Consider the following 21,790-nt stretch of genomic DNA (forward strand, 5'->3'; position numbering starts at 1 on the left):
TTGCTTGGTTTGTCATGGTGTGAGCGGTTGGTGAGAGACTTATCTCGAGAGAGCAGCACTCCAGCTGAGAGGTGCCCCTCCTCTTTCTAAGCTGACCCACTGTCCACACCTCAAACTGACACACAGTGGAGCTCAGAGCTCAGGCTATGTTCTCACACCTACATGAAGCCGAGTAGTGCTGCATCAGCAGAGCTCTCTATATTTAGTGCAGATTAGGAGGGTCAGTCTGATATACACCATGCCAGATTATAAAGACAAGATAACACTCACTGTGGGAACCAGATTATACAGTGGACACAGGTGTCATGAAAAGCTTTGTTTGGTTGCTGTTTCTCACAAAATTTATTGGTTTCTGCTATTTTCCATCTCTGCATTCACACATGAAGCAGATGATATTCAAACTGGCAATCTTCCAGGAATGAGCTGACATCTTTAACCTCTCTAGTTCAGCTAATATTAGTATTCAAATGTAAGAAAAAAAAAAAACAGCAACAACTATAATTGTATTAATTTTGAACAAAACCACTTAACATAAATAAAAATTATTGGCAATAAACCAATAATTTTGTGACTAGGGGTTGAGGCAGGATTTTAATATTGAACTATAAATTTACTATCAAATATGAGACTTATAGGTTTTAGCGTATATGTATAGGTATATGCAATACAATTCAATTTTGAAAACTTAACCAAAAATCTATTTAAACTATAATACATCAATAAACAATCAAACAAAAATGTAAACCAAACATAAAATAACAAATTCAGAAAAATATGAGTAAAAATAAATTAAAAATGTACCATCTGACTGACATGTCAGTGTGGCTGATAATTCAATAGACATATTGAAAAACATGTGTTAAAATATTTTACATTTATATTTTACAATACATTAGATTTTTACTGTCAAATATTGATATTGGCATTGAAATAAAATGCAGTCAGTAAAGGAAATCTTACATAGAGACACAGACATGCAGACGTACCATGATCCCTTCATCTAAAAAGTTCAGCTGTGTTGACTGTTGACAATACACATCTACATGTGCAAATCTTAACTGGCCATGTCCTTGCATGACAATAACAGTAGGGATGGGGGAGGGGCTGTTTGAATAATCAGCAGGGTTTCAAACTGGTAATTTAAAATGACAAACATCCTCACTGTGTCATGTAGCTGCAAACCAACAGAGAATCTGTGTATCAAAAGAGCTTTCCATTACTCCAGTGTTACTGAGGATCTACATGAGGTGTGTGTATGCGTGTGCGTGCTTGGAGGTGAACCATCGTTAACCTCAGTAACCAGAGAGAGTTCGGCGCCATAGGTCTGTGGTGAGGTAAAGGGTCAGAGGTTTAAGCCACTCGCGTCACCACAGCTCACCTTCAGGATCTCACCTCCGCTATGTGACTGCTCTCTGATTACACACTAATGCATAAGAGTCTGTGTATGTGTGAGTCATGCACCACATACAGAAAAAAAAACAGCAGCAGAACATGAGCTTTGCTGGACACATGCCTTCCCCATGCAGGCGAAAGAGAGTGTGCACCTGATGCACGGGAATGTGGCTTCAAAGGCTTAGCTGCGACATATCTTTTCACTGAGTGTTTATGACTGCGGTTACAATCATTTGATAAACGCCACACACGCTCTTCTCCCCCTGCCAGCGCCACCTCCGCTCCGTCAGGCCAGTTATCTGCTGGGTTTTGATGCTAATTTTAAGTGTGAAATATGTCCATTAAAGAGGACGTTGAGATACCAGGGTTCCAGTTTCAGTTGTTTCAGTAATCCAGCCTTGTCATCACACTGTATATAGATAAAACTCTTCATCCTGGCTCAGTTACAACCAGTAAATGGGTGACTAATGCTCTACTTTTGGGTTTAGAAAAAGGATGAGTGATGCTTTACAACATGTGTCCGTTTTGGGTTCTGAATGGCTTTTAAAGCGGTTCAGGTTCCTACTCTGGTTGTGTCAGAGACATGACTCATTTGGACTGTGCTGCTTACAGGATGAGGCATGAGGGTGTGTCACATTACGATGTCCCAGCAAGGGTCCTGGTAGCAGGACGATCAGTTTCACTAACTAGATGAACACTGTCAGATAGGAGAAAATTCACATTCCTTCTAATATAATCAGCTACAGTAGCATCTGTCTTTCTACTTCAAACCACCTCCCCTGCCTGAGTCTGTAATGTGCAACGATAAGGGCTCAATTATATTTCTTAAAGTTCTCATCCAGTATATTTTTGGCAGGGCTTGTATAATTATTTATATTTTTTTCCGGGATTCTTCTTGAATTTTTTGAATTAGTGTGACTTGTACAATCACAAGACTTTTGTGTTCTCCGCAGAGTTTCAGCTTAGGTCTTTGACACATGTTTGTCACACTTTGGTAATTACAAATCAGAAAAAGATAAGATTGTAAAGAACCAAACTAGTAGAAAAATAAACCATAATCCAAATATTGGACAAATTAAAATTCTGACTCAAAGACTGCACTAGAGGAAAGGATACAACCAAAGTAAATGGGATTCATCCACTGGGGTCTGTCTATGTTTGTATGAAATTTCATGGGAATCCATCCAATAAAGTAGTTGTTGAGCTATATCAGTCTTGACCAAAGTGGTAGACTGACTGACTGACCCAATGACATTACCATCCCTAGAACTACACTGCCAGCGTGGCTAAAAAACTGGATTCACAAAACTGTCAAATTAGTTAAACTGGGACTGCCCCCCGTAGCTGAATGGTAACTGCGCATGCGCTCCCCTTGTTTCACTTCACTGTACAACTGTACAATAAAGGCAAAAAAAAGCCAAAAGAAAAGAAGCAATGTATCACCAGTGAACAAGCAACATTTTGTCCCCATAGGGGGAACAACACAGCAATTAATCTAGTAGACATATACACAAGAGTAAACACATGAGTTAAAGTACATAGCAGTCAATCCAACAACTAATGATGAAACAAGGGCATTTGGAACGTAGATAAAAGATATCTGTCAATATTTACTTGGTTACATATCTGACGAAACAGAGGAAGTAACAGTATCAGTTCAACTGCTATGAAACTGTGACAGTAGTGGTTGTTATAGCAACAGAATGTCAAGCTGAAACCAGCTGCCACTCAGAGAACAACAGGGATGCATATTGCCAATTAATGTGATGAACCCCACTGGCAGCCACAGTGAGTGAATGTTTAAATCTACACAGCAGTGAGTTGAGTAGCAGTTTAGATGCTTAAGATGGGAGTACTGAAGAATAGGCATAACTCATAACTTTTCTCTTGAAATACAATCTTACTTTTTTTCCACAAGATGTTAGGTATAGATATAATTGATGGGAATTTTGTTTTTTTTCTCCACAGGCTTAAATCTGGGTGTGTTTGGGTTTTTTCTGTTTGTTTGATTGCCAGGTCTCGCAGTGCACAATGCTGCATATTTGAACAAGCTCGACCTGACTCCATCCTGTTGCTGAAATGTGGATTTTGTGTCTCCAAACAAATGTGAGGAGACTGAAACATTGTGGTTTCAAGCTTTAAAACAAACCTTTAGAAACTAATGGGTGACGTTACAGACACTATTGTTATTTATGTCTCTATATTTCTACAGTCTGTGATTGAAGCATGAGAAAACATTATGTAAACCCAGGATGTTGTTGTTGCTACTGGTCCCAGTGATGAGCGGTAAGTTAAAGACAGAACCCTTATCCTGAGACAGAAGAACCAAAAGAAATAGAAGGAGGCAAGGGAGGAGGGGTTGGGGGCCTTAGTGGAGAAAACTTCATTTTTATGACTGTGGGAATCAATGTCTCTGCCTTCTCTCTCAATGAGTTTTTCCATCCTCTCTGTTTTCTTCACCCAGCGTCTCACCGTCATCTGTGGTCCACGCCTCGTCTTGTAGGATTAATAGCCTCATAAATTTCTGATTCTCCCTTTAGACGCCTGCACACAGAGAGATTTAGGAGAGATGGCCTCTGTGTGTGTGTGTAATCGTATGAACCCACTAGTGATTGATTTTTGTGAGTGAATGTGTGCCCCTGTGTGAACTCGAGTGCATGCGATGCGTATGTGTGTGTGTATAAAGGCATGTTTGTACATGAACCTGTGAACATGTGCAAGTGTATCTATGTGTGATTTCATGCCTGAGTACAAAATAGTCTTTATTCATAGAGTTTATGAATCCAATATGTGCTGTTTGTATGTGCATGTGTGTAAAAACTATAATTTAGTCATTTGTACTTGAATTATGGTACACAATGTGTGATGTGGTAACAAGCCTTTTAATACATGCAGTTATTTGCTTGCTGTTAATGACAACTGTTTGCAGATTGTGGCGCAAGTCTGCAAGGCAGCAAATTTGAACTTTAAAGAAGCAAGCATGTGTATATGTGGGTATGAGCGTGACTGATAAGCTAGTTTCAACGGGGCAAGGGCAAGGAGAGGAAAGCAGTGGCAGGTGTCCAGCCAGAACAGTAGAGGAAAACAAAACTCAGACTTTGACATACGGGTACAAAAACAACCATATTGTACAAATAAAGGATGAGTGACTGGTTATATAAAGGTGAATTGGTATGAATGTGAATACCTGCAGACACCTACCTGGCACCAGAATCACTAGTTAAACAAAGGACATGTATTGTGTGTGTGCAGATAGGTGATGACTGATGTCTCCTGTGCATTTGTGAATGTCTGTATCGATGATGTCAACGATGCGGTAATGGAGCAAAGTCAGACTGAAGCCAAAGAGAGATGACAGAAGAAAAACACTAACACAGCTCAGTGTGATGATTGTGACTGAATAACATTTGTGGATGGCGCTCCAGTATTATGAAGACAATAAGACAAGTCTTTGCCAATTAAAACTAAATCTTCTTAGAGCATGAAGACTTCCTTCTCTTTCCATTTCATACTTTGGTCAAAAGCCTGACTGTTACACTCTTTAAGCATGTCACAAAAATAAGACATTTGGTGAGCATGCAAACAGGTAGGCTCATATGGAGGTGAGGTGTGTAAACAGTTTGGTAAAGTAGCACATCTGAGCAGATAGAGAGGGCCTTTCAGGCAGGTATGTTTAAATACAGTAGCGCTACTGTTGTTTGCAGAGGGCTAACACGGAGCACAGGGAGCGTCTGTCTAAGTCTGACCTACAGTGGACTCAAGGTGCCCCATCAAAGAAGACCTGGCTACTGAGGAATCTAGCCCAAGAAGAGTTCCCGTGTGTGCACTGCAGGTGTGCAAGTTTGTGGGAGTGTGTGGACATTAAATAGAGTCTCACTCCAACGCAGTCTGAAATATTTCGCTCTGTAGCCCTGGACCTCGGCAATCTATTGCTAGAGATTTATATCACTGGATTCATAGCATCCCAAAACATTATGATTCCTTCTCATGGGAGTACATTTAAAAAGTGAAGAATGCAGCCTGCTCCTTGTACATCACATAAAAGACGCTTATCTTATTGACTTGGAACTTATTAATCAATTTGTTTTATAACTTATTTAAGATTCTATGAATCATCTTTTTTTCAGATTCCAGAAATACTCTCTGGATGCTAACGAGGACAACAATCACTTATCTACATGAGTCAATGCTATGATGCTATGTCTCTTTGATAGCCACATTTTAGTACATGATAAGTCTTCTGTCTCTCAGTTGCTTGTGCACAATCCACAGATCCCCAGATAGTGCGCCGTACATCTGGAAGGCTACATTATCTAAAGAATTTGTCTGTCTGCGTTGTGTATGTGGGCATCTTAACAATGCTGTCTCAGTACCCAGTGTGCTGGCCTGAATGTTTTGACCTAAAGCAAGGGTCAAACTTATTACATCATCATACACAATACCCGTCCATTCATTCACGCCCACTCTGGGTACAGCCAGGTCATAAATTTCAGTTCTGGAAACGTTCCGGTTCGCATAAAATAAGGAATGTTTCCGCAGTCAATGTTTTCTGCCAGAGTGAGGCAAGTATGCAGTGTGATGTTCAGTTGAGTAATGTTCACACTAATTATTTTTGAAGTAGCGCTGCCACTCAGTGGTGTTTAGAGAAACTGCAGACTACAAGGATCGTACTCATTTTCCAGTTATCCTTGTGATACAACATTTAGGCACCCAAGAGAGATAACATTCTATGAACCAATTAAAATTTTAAGACAAAACATCTTAATTACCAAGTCAGTTGAGTTGTGATATTACCTGTAAGGGTCTGCCATCTTCCGACCCAATCATATTCCTCCATTCCATCAGCGATCGCTGCAGAGCGTCCAATCCTGTCTCCCAGAGCCGGACGTACCCACCCATATCCACTGTGACCACACCTCCAGACCCGAGAGCAGCCATTAGCACGTCAGACTCTGACACCTTAGATAACCAGTTGGTGTAAGGCGACACAGTCATTGACCTGCCAGGTACGACAATGGAGAGAGTCGAGACACAGTCATATACAGAAATCATCAAAAGGGCATCGATACTTTCGCTGGGTGTAACATTTAAATTATCTTTGTGTAAATCAAAATCAAAATCAGATGTCATCTTATGTCAGAGGGTTTTGACCTTAAATGTGTGTGTCAGCAAACTGTTCTTTTTTTAAAATCTTGGCTTAAGTGGTCAAAAAAAGACTCAGGCGGCACAAAGATGCAAGAAGAATTTAAAAAAAGGCAAAAATCATCAAAGACAAGACACAAAGCACAGGACAGGAAACAAAATGCTGCTTTTCTTTAACAATACAAGCAGGAACATAAAATTTATATTTTCTGCTTGCACAATAATTATGAATTCTTTATGAATTGTGAGAACTACTGCATGTAGGATAAGTGTAAAGGCTGAATTATACACATTTCATTGTTTGGTGACACATAAGAATAAAATAAGACCAAAACAAAGAATAGTTTTAAAGAAGTATGCAAGTTTAAAAGGATATTGGTCAAACATATAAAGACCATTAATTACTTGTTTACATTTGGTTCAAAGCTGTTTCTGACCACTAGCTGGTGCTAGAGCATGCAAAAATCCAGTTATTGTTCTCAAAGTATTTCAGAGAGAGATAGTGCAAAATATTGTTTGTTGTGTTTACCTTGGAACAGGAACATATTTGACTTTTTTAGAGTTCAGATCAGTCACTTCCAGGTAAGCTGCTGTCATTGGAGGTGTGACATCTGAGTGACAAACGAGAAAACTTCTTTACAGTGGGGCCACAATGAATAAATTCCCTGATTCACACACAAGTGGAACAAAAAAGAGATTTTCTATGTTCTAAACAAGACATATGTGATTTGATCTCTGACCTTTGGGATAGACCTCCTTCAGGGGCACCTTGTTGGGTGGAAGGGCCCGGACCACCTGATTGGCTGAGAGCAGACTGACACAATTATCTCGTTTGGGCGTGGTGGACCGAAGCCCACTTCTGAAGAATGTCTGAGCCCCACTCTCACCACTCTTCATCACTGATAAGTCAACAGGCCTTTTAAAGCTGTACACCTCATTAGGAGACTAGACAAGAAAAGAAATCAAGGAAAATATCACTGCTTACATACAGCATCAAGCACATAGTTGTATAATCAAGCTGTGCGTACATTAATATTCTATCAGTTCAGCTCTAGTACCCACACTAAAGTAACTCATTCAACCAACCTCTCATGCATTCGTTCATTTCCTCCCATTTAATTTTTTCCACGCATACATTAAGCTGAGGGCAGGGACATGCTGAATGGGTTGCCACTCCAATGCATGGTTAACCCAGATATATGGACCCTCACACTTATATGTATGCTCATATAGAGTCTTTGATCCACCTGACTTGCATTGTTGGTACAGTAAAATAGATAAAGGGAGAACAGCCAAACTCCATAACAAAAAGCATAAATTATATCCCTTTATGCTACACAGCAACAGGGTTGCAACACTAAATCACCTCGCCATCCCGCAAGTACAGCTTCCTGAAACCTGCACTATGTAATTTGGTGAAGTCAAAGTGGAAAATAACATTTTGTTTGAACAACTTCGGTAACACTGAAAACATTTTATATGATACCACTGAGCTGCAAACTCCTCATATTTGACCTAACACAGAAGAAACTACATTAGTGGAAATATCAGACACATTTACATGAAAATGTTGTCCAGTGCAACTTTAGCGTTACATGATAATAACATATTTAAAAAACAATTTACACACATTAACCAACAATGTTCACAATGTCTTCTTTTCACTCACCATGAGGTCTGGGAAGCCTACAATGACTTGTGCGAAGCAGCTGGGATCTGCCATTATACGATTAGGGGAAACGATCTTCTGGTCAAGAGCGGCACTCAGGTTCTCATTGGGAAGCTGGTCACATGACAGCATCTGGGGGATGGACAGTTCGGCTGGTAGCCGACAAGGGCATGACAGAATAGACAAAAAGAAAAAAAAAAAAAAAGGAGATGAAAAGGATTGAAACTCTTCTGTTAACGTACCAAAATTTGCACTTGTGGAAAGAGTTTCAAAGTGTATTATAGAGGTGTACTTCATGTGACTACACTAGCTGAATCTCTCACATGAAGTACACCTCTACAATACAATTTGGAGCTCTTTCCATAAGTGCAATATATTTTTTATACAGTATATTAGTTAGAGAACAGTCCACGGTGTCCAGTTAGAAAACGAGAGGTCCACTAAGTTATTACCTTTTGGTGACTGCTTCAGTCTAGATAGTGGACATTACTCATGACTTCACATTTCGTTGTCACTAATGGTGTTGAGGAGTGGCATGAATGTTTAATATTGATTGAGACATGACTGGTTCACACATTAGCTAAGAGGTCTTGTCAAGGCAGACATATGGTTGGCTGAGGGCCCCGGCCTATTTGTCTATATGTGTGTCTACCTGATTTTGTTAATGGGCTGTAGTAAGTAATGCAGAGCAGCAGGATAGAACATAATAGCCCTATTAACCTTTGTTTACAGCTGTGAGATATCCTTACTGTTATATATACCTGAGCTGACTCCATGCCCTGAGCTGACGGAGTCCTCACTGATGCTGTGGAGCTGACAAACTCCAGAGTCTTCAGCTGCCATATGCATGGGTTTGGTCAGCAGGAACTTCCTATTCAATGACATATAGAGTATGTCTCGTTACCACTGAAATCAAAGATTTAGACCCTGAGAGAGACTTGAAATCTGCCACGTACTTGTTGGTGTTGCTCTCCAGCAGGAGCCAACGATCCTCTGCTACAAGGAAGACAGATTTCAAGTTGATGGGGAGGGAGATGGAGTGAACGCGGCCCTCGAGTACATCCAGCACCTCCAGCTGGTTGCTGCAGTCGTAAACAAACACAAACAAAAGCACACGGCTCAGCGATTAATACCACCATAACACTGAGATTATGCTGTTTAGCAGTGTTGTGGATAATCTAGTTTAGGGTATCTTACCCATCCTCCTTATAGAAGAGGAGCCAGTTTTTGTGGGAGAAGTCACGGCACATTTTATACCCTCCCTACAAAAAACAATCAATATGCACCACACATTAACTTCAGACAAAATGTTACACTAGTTCTAGTTCATCTCCAAAAACAAATGTTTATTAGTTAGAAAAGAAATAACATGTCTAGTCTATGTCTTGAATTAACAGTGGAGATGATCCCTGAGCATTCGGGAGCCACAAGCCAATTCACATTCCTCTCTGGAGACTTTGAGACCTCTGACCTGTTGTTCCTTACTGCCCCACCAGTTCGAGGCCCTGGTGGAAGGCTGATCGCTGTCCTGAGACAACATGAGCCTCCGCACAGCGCCTGTGACCATGTCCAAATGGAGCACCGTGTTACTCTGGCAGAGAGACAGACCGAAAAAGAGAGAGAATGAGATTTACAGAATAAGAATACCCTCCAGTTACTAGTATCAAAATCACAGACACAGAAATGCTGTTCACATACATTTGACTTTTTTATTGTTTGGACAGTGACTAGTCAATATCGTGGGCTTTGTTCTCTGGATTTTTCTTTTTTTACACCAGTGCTAGAGCAGTCTGTGTCAGAGCTGGGATGCTTTCTCAGACATTTCTCATGCTCGCAGAAATATCCTTATTGCTCGTCTTGTTACCACGTCTTCACCCACCTCTCCTTAGTTTGCAAATGGGCATTTCTTTTAGCAGAACCAGAAAGCCGAATCTATATTTTGGCACATATCTCTATCGCTGAATAATAATTTATATACTATAATAATTTGGACTCAAGCTTGAGTATGGCAAGTGTCAAAATGTCGTTTATGTACATAGAGAATAAGGACTTGTAATAAGACCGGCCATTATTGTAAATAAGAATCTGTTCTTAATGTCTTGCCTGGTAAAATAAAGGTTAAATAAAAAAGAATCATAACTCAATAACTTGAAATATAGCCACAAGCGGTGAGAAGCACATAATTTGACATACATGTATTCTACATCTTTTAAAGATCCACAAGAACCAACGTGTGTGTGTGCGTATGTGTGTGTGAACAAAGTTCACAACAGACAGCCGGCAGAAACAGGAGGATGAATACACCAAGGTTGCCAACCTGGATTCGAACAGGTGACCTCACAGTCACAGGGCATGTGTCTAGGCCACTGGACCATCAGGACAACACAGCTGTTGTTGACAGCAATTGCAATATTGCAAGAAATATTGTGCTGGTGGTCAGTGTGTCATAGTGAATTTGGAAAAGGTGAGTTATCTTAACAGCCTCTTATGCCTTTAACAACAGTCAACAGCAGAGGGAGTCAGGAGTTGTGAGAGGAGGAGTGACAATTAGCACAGGTTTTATGGCTTCTGAGCGAGAATAATAAATCTTATAATCATAATAACTTTATACACCCAACAGAGGGTGCTCTTCTCCAGGTGAAACTCTGGATCTTAGTACTGATGTCCTGTTAGCTGTTACTACTCTGAGCAGTGTCTCTGCTAACCGTCCACTTCACTGCAAGTTAATTTGATTCAATTTAGATAGACATATTGACTGTATATGCTTATGCATTTGTGTGCTTCCTTTATTCATATCAGATAAGCAGTAAGATATCAGTGTGTGTGTGTGTATATACAGTGTGTGTTGGGTGAACTGTGCAAAGGCTTTTATTTGTGACGCACCAGGCTTCATCTTCAATTGAGTTTTATGAGAAGGAGCCACAGGGGAGCTGGCCTCGGCCCCGGCAGCCCTGCTTCACACTAATGGTTTCCTTATGGCCTCCCATTCCTGACATACACACTACTGTACTGTAGACTGGTTGAGCTATTCAGAGAAGGCAAACCCCATTTCCTGATTCTAAACATACAACTGCCTTTGGAGAGCATGTACATGTGTGAGCACATGTGTATTTTCTGCATGTGGATTTGTCTTTTGACAGGCCAGAGTGTTTCACTCAGGTTTTCTATGTGTCAAGGAGTGTGATGTTTATGTAATGATGTCTTTGAGTTTCTCTTAGTATTTTGTATTATTAGATCTATGTGTGCATGTATCTGTGTGAATTCTTGCAAGAACCTGCACTCGTGTGTGCACATGTGTATGTACGTGTGCTGGTTTTCCTGATTTCCCTGCAAGGCCAGTGACCTGTGAGTGAACTTTAAGTTGTCTGGACCTCTTCATTTTTAGACGTAACATGATCCATCACAGTGGTATTTTTAGAAGTCCTCCTCTTGCCTAATATGCACCAGCTGGAGAAATAGCTAACATGCATTGTTCTTGTCTTACGCGCTCCTGTCGTAGGCCAGGGTCTTATGGGGTAAGAGAGATTCAACAGCAAACAACGACTAACCACCAACCATTTTAAGACACTCTAACAGACTTGAAGCACGGTTATTTTAAAACTGTGAGGAATCTGTGGTTGTCCTCAGAAAAAAAGCTTAAATGCCAGTGTTGAACGTTATATGTCATAGTGGTCAGTCAGCAACGACAGCAGAGACATGAAACTATCTGGAAATAGATTTTGATTTATTTCTGAATGTTGACAGTGTGTGAGTGTAAGGTGTGTTTAGTATGTCATACTCCCACCTCTTACATTTTGCGGTACCACATTGTTTGTGTATATCATGTTCATGCTTACGAAAAGATAATAACGGCCATTATCACATTCCTCTCAACAATAAATCTGCGAGTGTTTGTTTTCTTTTCAGTTCATTTTGCAGAGTGTGATTACTTGTTTTATCCTGAGTTCTCTCCGCTGTAATAAAGTTACCCTGTGCTGTTTTTGACCACCTGTGGCGCTGTAGAGCAATGTTTTAATGAATGACTTATTGAGCCCTATTTTAATCGTGCGAGCGTAACGACAAGCACAGCGTGGTAGGTCTCGGGCGCACAGACGGTGTGGGTGTATCCATGTGCACCTGCTATTTTGGTTCATGTATGTGCAGCAGTGCAAAGTGCAATATAGATCAGCGTGTGTGGTGATTATTAAATACTCTCTCAGCCAGTCACATCACTGCTCTCATAGCTCTGAAACAGCTGAGCCAATCACAGTTCAGCATGATAACAGCTCAACAAATGTCTGGATGGTTCAGAGCACCATAGCATGAACATACATTACCACAAATCTGCAGCTAATTATCCATAATTCCAATGTATTTCACCTGGTCACATAGTTTAGTAATTAACGTTACACAACAGCGTTTGCGCTGCAACGTATTTCAAGAGTAAAACATGAGACGTTACTTTTGCTGAAAAGAAAGTTGGATGATGTGTGATGTGTGTAGAGGTGTGTGTAGTGATACTGTAGCAGCCTGGTATCGTTTCAGACGATTTAATGAAGGTAAACACAGTAAACAGCCATGTGTCACAGCACTGCGCTCTGGAGTGACACTTCTGTAATCGGAGGCTGCAGATTTACCAACATATCAGTCCTGCTGTCTTCAGATGTTGCAGTGATTTAATGAACTGGAGGAGAAGCTTTTCATACAGTATAAACAGCTGTGGACAACAGATACTGTAAGAATCACCCACATTCATTTAGATCAATGCAGACTGATTTACTGATGTTCCTGCTTTAACCACATTAGACATTATCTTCTGTGTAGATTTTGGTTTGAGAGTGTTAAATTGTAATAACTTTTTTATATTTCAAGTATTAATCCGTTATTTCACCATGTTTACAGCAAGTCTTTAGTTTGCCTTTGTTGATAAAATCACAAAAAGCAGCAGCAGACTGACTTTGCACCAGAAACAGACGTAGCTCTGAGACATCTGTTTTCAGCGCAACGTCTAGGACCAAATTTCAACCAAAATACATCAATTCGCTTTGCGCTGCTTCATTTGAATGAACCTCCCACCAGTTTGCACCTCTCCTCCCATCTGTGCACCATGCGCTCTGCGCTGGTCACCAAAATACCACACAGATGGGTACAGTTTCAAGGTCAGGAAAATACCAAACAGTCAGAGTGCTGCTTGCACTGGTTGTTGTGCCTCCACGAAAATAGAGTCTATTATGTTGTTTGCCTCTCTGTTCTGTACTATTTTTTCAAAGCTGTTAAAGCATTAATATACACTGAATCTGGAAAATTCTATCAGTAGTGTGAAGATGGAAAGATAAAAACTCTAAATGATATTTTTGGGGTTAAAACAGGAGCTAGACACCCTCTCCTGGTTTGGAACTTTAACCGCTGCTACAAAGCTGACTCCATCCCGTTTGATGATGTCATAGGGAAGAGCAGTAGCCTGACTTAAGTGTGCAAAAAATATTAATGTCCACAACTAATGTAAGCCAGATTCCGTTCTGTGTGGGGGTGCTACTAAGATATCATTGCACCATGACACTGCTTATCCACCCCACTTGAGTTTTAAATAGGCAGTTTCCTTACTCAGAATACACAGCACATTTTTCCATGGGGATTCATAAAAACATCAATGAATCTAATCAGTGTGATCATGTAGTCATAAAAGCTCGTCTCGTGTGTGTGTGTGTGTGTATGTGTGGTGCAGGTATTCCTCATGTTGTGGGGACATAGTCATGTTGTGAGAAAATCACCTTATGGGAACAAAAAGCAATTCCCTTTAACATAAATCATTAATTTTAGGGTGAAGACTTGGTTTAAATGTAAATTTAGGGTTATGTTAAGGTTAGGGTTAGGGTTAGGCATTTGGCGGTTATAGTTAACGTTAAATGAATGTAAGTCAATGTAACGTCCTCTGAAGTGATGTAAACACAACTGTGTGTGTGTGTGTGGGTGCGTGCATGCGCCAACCTGCTCCTCATGTAGCACCACTTGTCCATCCAGGGGACTTCCAAGGGGAGCAATGGTGACAAAGGGCTGCCAGACGCCACTGATGGTCCTGGGGAAGACGTCGTAAAGCTCCATGCACTGGATTGTCTCCCCGCGCTCCTTCATAGAGTACAGGGACACTGGGTTGCACGTGGCCACGTATAGCACATCTGCAAGATAAAAACAGATGTTATGTAGTACTGTAATTCATTCTGTGATGCACGTCTGTCTACATATCCAGCTGTTACTGTGTATTAATAATACATATTCCAGGACATTGTTACTAGTAGCAACCACCACTGGCACAGTTACATCATAGCTGTTTGCCCGCTGTTATATCAGATCTGTGTCCATGCCAATATCAACAGGTATCTTGTATCTACTCTCCAAATGCCCTTGTTGGAGCATTGTGTGTATATATTTAATTTCTTGTAACTATTTTGTGAAAATTTGAGATATGAAATTAATTATTTTCTGTGATCAGTTTAGTTCTGATCACGCTTGCTGTTACTCATGTGGACTCTACTGTATTTATATGTAGTGTTATACTAGATTAATTACTGTGTATTTAATTAAGTCTGTTGCACACACTGTATGCAACAGACTTAATGTTGTACTTTGCTTCTTTCTGGTATGGGGATGAATAACAAATTCGACAGTTACTCTAAAAATTGTGTGAATCCAGTTTTCTTGCTAATCTTCTAATTGACATTTACCTTTGTCCTAACTCTTGTTTATGGTATCTCATCTTTTTCTGGTTTGTAGTCTCTATCATTGAATTTGTTGTGATTAATCCAACACACATAGTTTTCGCAGTTCCACGTCATTTTCCAGTAAAAACTTCAAAGAGTAATTCCCTTTCTTTAACCTTTACTGGAAGTGTGTTTAATTTGCTGCAAAGCCGTGCACCTACACGAGGCCAGAAGATTTCATGTGAACGAAATGTCTGTTTTAATATTCCTCCTGTCTATCTCATCCTTGGATCTTAGATCATTCCATTGTTACAGACTTCATCCATTGGATCCTCTAATATGTCCCTAAATGACCACAAAAACGTGAGACCAGAGACCTCAGAATTTATTGTGTGACAGTGATGGTAGTGTGTGTGTGTGTGTGTGTGTGTGTGTGTGTACCGTCTCTGGTGATGACATCGCAGATGATGTTGACTTCATTCATGGGAATCTGCCAGTGGGCTTTCTCTTCGCTGAAACTCAAAGCCCTGCTTTCCTGTCTATTGCAAGGGTAACTCTGAACACGCAGAAACACAGGGCCCTGGGAAGACACAACAAACTGAAACCATACACACACTCGCAAAGTTTGTGCACAACACTGTTGTTTAATGTTTACGGCTCAGGTTGTGTGTAACTGTGTTACACAGGGTCACAAGGCTGTTTGTTAATGTTCTATTTTTTTCCCCCCCAACTACTGAAGGTACACAAGATGCAGTTATGCCAAACTGACACTACACATAAAACTCCTAACATGGCTTTAAAGTGATACTTGGGGCCACCCCCATAGTCCACTGGTTAAGGCATATACCACATAACCGCAATATCCACAGACCCTTGTTGCATATAACACTCTCTCTACCATCTTTCATGTCTCTCTGCACTTTAGACTGTCAAATAAAGGCAAAAAATGTCACAAAAGTTACACTCAAAGAAATGTCTTGAGTGTCAAACATGAATGAATGCACTTCTGAACTTGAGAGATGGCTGATTGATTGCTTCTTTGTACCGAACAGCAGCTGTGGTCAGTTTGAATTCATGTCAGTTACGATGGATTGCGAAGATGAAAAGCTCCCACGACAGACACAAAGAATCAAAAAGCCCATAGAAGTCTCAAATTTCTAAAGCATACTGCACTTCTCACAAGTGCATCCATATGATCAGCACTATATATTCCGTGCAGGCATAGTTTCTAGTTTTGCAACAATATGGCAAATGCACAGATTTTGGTGGAGGTTCTGCACTTAAAGCAGCATAACCGGATAACAAGGAAGCAGTGTATTTTAGCAAAATCACTGCTTTGTTTGATTGGTTGTAATATGATGGGTATATCGGCATGAATGGACAACAGAGAAGTGGGTTTGTGCAGGAGAGGTTTGGGAAGTTTCTAGAGATGTTTTGATATTTTTTTATACACTATGAAAAAACGGTCAGGAGGTGATCACAGCAACTCTCCTCTAGGAAAGTCTCCTTTTAAACCTACAAGTAATTCACTTTTGAAGTACTGTTCCTTAGCCCATACACACACCGTTGTATCTGCTGTGTTGGTGAGCTTTAAAGTGTGTTTCCCTTGTGTGTTTACCTTGATATCTATGGGGTGAGTCTCAGTGGGACAGAGCAGTTTGCGGCGAGCGTTCCCACCTTGGTTTATTGTCCAGTACCCTGTCATCTTGACTTCTGGCAGGGGCAACCTAAAGGTTAAAGTTCACATTGTGACAACTGCATTAAGACCTGACAAACTGTGAATTGCAGAGCTGTGATTGTGAGCGTGTGTTTTTGACGACGCATGTTCTTGGACACATCTTGCTGTTTTCTGATTCATTATGATTCTGATTCATTATGGAAAACACTGTCACCATTTCACATTCCCAGTATAATTACAATTAACTCATTTTATGAAGGGCTGAACACAGTCACCACAAAATTATTTCAGATGAAAGCTGTATTCTGTTGTGAGGAGGATTCTTTGGAAACAAAGGCTTTACTTTGATCCCAATGTCTCATGAGAGGGTGGAGCCAATATATTGTATGTGGGTATATGTCTGTGTGTGTGTGTGTGTCCCTGCTCGGCTTGTTGTGTCTGACCATATGTTTACTGCTCTTCCCATGAATCATAGCTGGATTATGGCCACAGTCTTATTGGCTGCAGGTGGAGTGAAGATGCAACACAACCACAAAAGACAGAAATTCTAAGGAAATAGAAGTTTTGGAGGATGGACAGTCCTCTAACCATAAATATGTCTATGAATGGAAAAGCAATAAGACCCATAAGAAACTGTTTTCCATGTCCAAAATTGGAAATCAAGAGACAAAATATTTGCTTTTATGCACACAAGATGTTGTGGGTAAAAAACAACTACTTGTTTATAATCTGTTCAAGATGGGCGTTAAATCACTTAAGCATGGATCCCAGAAGATACAGAACTGTTAAAAAAAACTCACTGTCCTCGGATGATGTATGTACAGACACAATGGAACAGACAATCTTTACAGTTACGTAATTGTTCAAGGAAAATACTTGTTTCTTCCCCGTTTGGTTCTCAAGATTTGACTTGAGAGATTTGTGAAACTGAATTTATGAATATAATAAATCAGAATAAAACCACAGGAGACAGAAGAAACAAATATTTTCCTTTATTTAAAAGACAAAGCTGTACATAATGAGACAATGTAGTGGATATCATCTTTCCTTTGTAGGAAAGGCGACGTAATGTAAATGATCTAGACAGCCGTTAATTTCACACTTTAGGAAGCAGTGAGGCGACTTCATGGAAGCCTCAATGTTTACACCAGTCTGAAATCAATCATAGGCCTCAAGTATTATCATCTCAAGCATTTCAAGATTTCATTTCTAAAAGTTATACATACACTAAAATCAGTGAATGGTGTCATGAGGTACATTCTCAGGCAGAAGGAACCACTGATCTCAGAGAGACCACTTTCTGCTGGAGGTTCTTTGAAAGTCAGTTTTAATAGTCATATCAAGAACCTTTCATCAGAATGAAGCCACTTCAGAAGAACAGTTTTGGAAAACTTTGGAAGGTGAAAATACTGATCCAAGTTATGTATTTTGTTAACTTTAATTTAAAAAATGTCTTAACCTTCATTTTATCATTTTATTCTAACAGGAACATCATAATGGCATGAGAAAAAACAAGGCTTTGTAAATAAAACTGAAATTCAACTAAAACAATTTTTTCTGTTTATGCAGTTTAAATTAAGTGTTTAAGCTGTTTTTTTATCTAACTAGTGCAATGCTTTCTTAAAATTAATTCATACTGTCCATTAATATATTATATTTTATTGTTTGGTTACTTGTGCAAATATTTTCAAAAAATGAGTTAAAAATGACACATGGTTTGTTGTGCAGTATCTAAAATGATGCTGAAAACCCAAAGATCTTCTATCTGTAGATTTTGATGAATTTTAAGTCAGGCTGCAACTAACGATTATTCCCCTTATCGATTAATCTGTTGATTATTTTTCCAATTAATCAATTTGTCTATAAAATGTCGGAAATTAGTGAAAAATTACCCTTATAATTTTAAAGAGTGAAAGATGACTCTTCAAATGTCTTGTTTTGTCCGACCAACATTCCAAAACCCAAAGATATTCAGTTTATTACAACTGAATAAAAGCCTTTACCGAATTTCGGTTCATCCTGTCAATATCAGTAGTAAAATGGACTGGAAGCCCCTTAGCTCAGCTGTGTTGGAGAGGTGACTGGAGAGGTAGGCTGTCAAGTAATGCCCATGTCATCTAGTGTCCGTCGCACTAGTCTAACTGCTTTCTGACTGGCTTCTTTAACTACATGACAGTCTGACAAGAGACCCGAGTGAGGTGAACGGTGTGTCGGGTATGGTAGGTGCCTGTGGTGTATGTTTGTGTGTGTGTGATCCTAGCGACTTGTGCTCCTGATGCCTTACTCCTTAGCCAGTGTGACAGAGCTGGGCTTGGCTCCAATGGGAATCCCGTGCTTGTGCAGCGCTTCGATCAGAACCTCTCTCATGTCTTTGTTGTAAGAGTCAAAGTCGAAGACATTTCGCACCACGTTGGCCAAACCCTCGTCAGGGAATTTCTGTTGGAAGGTAAAGTGTAGTAGGAGATAGAGAGAGGGAGGAAGAAGTAAAAGAGAAGGGGGGAGGGGGGGGGGTGATGAAAGAAGCAAAGGGTCATTGGAAAAAAGAAGAAAGAAAAAGACAGTAAGGAAAAATGGGGGAGGGGGGGTGATGGAAAAGAGAGACGAGACAGAGGAGAGAGACGGGGGAATAGTGAGAGGAATGAAAGGGAGATGAGCAAAAGGGATAAAAGAGCAGGGAGGATGGCAAGTAGGAAGAAGAATAGGAAAAAGCAGAGAAGATGGAGTGAAGAGGGTCAGAGAATGAGAGAAAGTTAATATAATTTACAATTCTTCAGGGGTCAATGCAAGGACACACAGTCTAGAATAAGACACGCTATCTGAAAGGTGATTTATCTCTAGACTCCAACCACAACACTGACAGATGGGTGCAAACAAGAGATTCTCTCTCTCTCTCTCTCTCTCTCTCTCTCGCTCAGGCTTTTTATATCACACACTGTGTTTGTGATATAATTACAGACAGATACAAGTTATATTGCCTCAATAAATTTTCTGAATTGTGTGTAACTATGGTGATACAGGGAGATACTGTAAGCAAAAGCTGAGGCAGAGGCCTCTGAGTTTTTGGTTCCTCATGCAAGTTGCAGAGGTTCTTAAAATGCTCTTAGCCTCTGAGTGTTTAGGAGTCACCTGTTAATCTATGATCATGTCTAATAGTGTCTTCAGTTGATGATGCTTTTGGGAAAAACACCTATTAAAAAGGTAGAGTCAGTCATTCTGGAGAAAGATTGTAAATATTTGAACTAAACACCCAAACAAATACACCCCAAAATAGTTTACATGTTGGCTCCACAGGAAGAAATTGACAGTGTTTGTATTTATTGATTCACTGATATGGTTAATAAGTTGAAAACGCATATACAGCAGGATATTTGTGTGATTTAAACAGCTGCCTGCTCAGGTTACGCTTCACTAAACGTGACAGAAACAGACTTAAACCATTAAAAAAATGTGAAGGGTTTCCTTGAGACTGTCTGTCCGATTCAGTGTGGATTGATACATTAAATAAAATGGAAGCGTATCTGTACTATGAGAAAACACTTTCTATGTGGATTTGGCCACAGCTTCTCTCTCTCCAGTTCGCCAGCCCTCCCCCACCATTCAACTGGTGCTGGAGACGGGAGACTGTCATGTCCTCACAGAGACGGCTGCTCTGATGACTTCCTGCTGTCCTGTGCACAAACGCCCCCTGCTGCTGATTGGCTAGAGTAGTGTTGTGTGGCTCGCTCCGTGCTCTGCGCTCCGTGCACAAACACCAGGTTGTTTTCCAGCACACACACAGCAGGGACAGCTAGCGGACCAGGAGGAGATATTCGCTGAACTTGACAAAAGATGTATTGGATTAGAATCGCTGACTCTACCTTTAAGCTTAAGAAGGTTGGTAAAGTGAATTTTACAATCATCTTAGCCTAAAAATGCTTTTGGGAATTGAGGTCCAGGTTATTTCAAGACACTAATCTGGGCTTTTACTTAGAACAAACATTTATTATTTTTGACAATTTTGTCACAAGTATAAACTGGGTGTTGTTTGTGTATACAAGATACCTGAGTTACAGTACTGATACATTTTTAGATACATCACTTTGAGTGATTTAAAGAACTATCTGATCAGAGAAGTAAACATTATGAATCTGACCAGACTGTTATTGATACTCTGGGCTATGGACACAACTTGGTCGCTATCAAAAGAGCACTGAGGTTTGACACCCTGCCCTGCTGCTGATTAATTGAAAAAAATTAACGCACATAATAGGTGCGGCCATAAATGAAATTTATGGTGTATGAATGTATACACTTTTTAAAAAGACACAATAATTTCAATGACTTATCAGCCCTGGGGTATTATCTGGACCATAATTGCACTCTCAGACCTACATATTACAATGTATTTACACTGTTAGGCCTATAAATTGCTGTACAATCAATAATCCCAACTGGTTACAACTAAAACATAGATTGAAGGAGCATCAGGCTGTATTGGAATGGATTCCTGGCTAACACAAAGGTGCAATTATGACCAAACGTGAACTGGTAATTAGAACCAACATCGGCTATTGCCTCAAAACAAGCAATTTAGACTTCCATGAAATGATCCTGTATCTGTCCCACTCCTGCAGATGTCAATAGTGGTGGTGATTGATGACAGAACAGGCTGGCCAGTGGGGAAATCAACCATAAGGGCTTGTCCCTGTGCACTGAATTATTGATCCCAATTTCCCTCCTCTCTAAGACCTGTTCTTCTGGTCTCCCATGTTTTTTCTGCCCTTCACTCAGGACTAAATAATGTGTACATTTCTAAAGAACTCAAAGCACAAGGAGAGAGGGGGGGACGTGACATAAAATGCAGACAAAATAAGCGTGTGTGTGTACTGCGGCATGCGGCCGTTCACACAAACAAAATTGTTTTTTTCTTTCCCTGGTGATGGTACTGCCAGAGTAAGTGTAAACAGCAGCCTACAGGTGATTATGAAAGAGAAGGAGAGGAAGGTGAAATGAAGTCTGAGTAACCTCCACATTTCTCCTAGCAGGCAGGAGATGGAGAAGTGAGTAGACACAACTACAGTGGCAAAACGATAAAATTGCATTAAAATTATGGGAACCATGGTATCATGTGTATCTAACTAATGAAAATAAGGAGTTATTATAGTTGATGGATAATTTCATACCGAGTAAGGAGTACGAGAATCACATTCAGCATGAGATATGTTGCTTTGATGATGTAAAGACTCCCAAACA

The 21,790-nt window shown here is 40.2% G+C and overlaps 1 protein-coding gene across 1 annotated transcript in view; it reads right to left on the reverse strand.

Moving 5' to 3' along the window:
• vwa8 (von Willebrand factor A domain containing 8) overlaps positions 1–21,790 on the reverse strand; it is a 77,254-nt gene that overhangs the window by 18,242 nt on the left and 37,222 nt on the right. The window contains exons 26-37 of the mRNA XM_067604148.1: positions 18,843–18,994; positions 16,499–16,607; positions 15,322–15,460; positions 14,171–14,358; positions 9,675–9,794; positions 9,401–9,465; positions 9,160–9,285; positions 8,965–9,074; positions 8,204–8,355; positions 7,275–7,479; positions 7,064–7,145; positions 6,187–6,391 (exon numbers count right to left, since the gene is read on the reverse strand). Of these exons, the coding sequence (XP_067460249.1) occupies positions 6,187–6,391; positions 7,064–7,145; positions 7,275–7,479; positions 8,204–8,355; positions 8,965–9,074; positions 9,160–9,285; positions 9,401–9,465; positions 9,675–9,794; positions 14,171–14,358; positions 15,322–15,460; positions 16,499–16,607; positions 18,843–18,994 (1,653 nt within the window). The remainder of the gene's footprint in view (positions 1–6,186; positions 6,392–7,063; positions 7,146–7,274; positions 7,480–8,203; positions 8,356–8,964; positions 9,075–9,159; positions 9,286–9,400; positions 9,466–9,674; positions 9,795–14,170; positions 14,359–15,321; positions 15,461–16,498; positions 16,608–18,842; positions 18,995–21,790) is intronic.

Source organism: Thunnus thynnus, chromosome 11 (genome assembly GCF_963924715.1).
Source record: "Thunnus thynnus chromosome 11, fThuThy2.1, whole genome shotgun sequence".
NCBI lineage: Eukaryota > Metazoa > Chordata > Actinopteri > Scombriformes > Scombridae > Thunnus > Thunnus thynnus.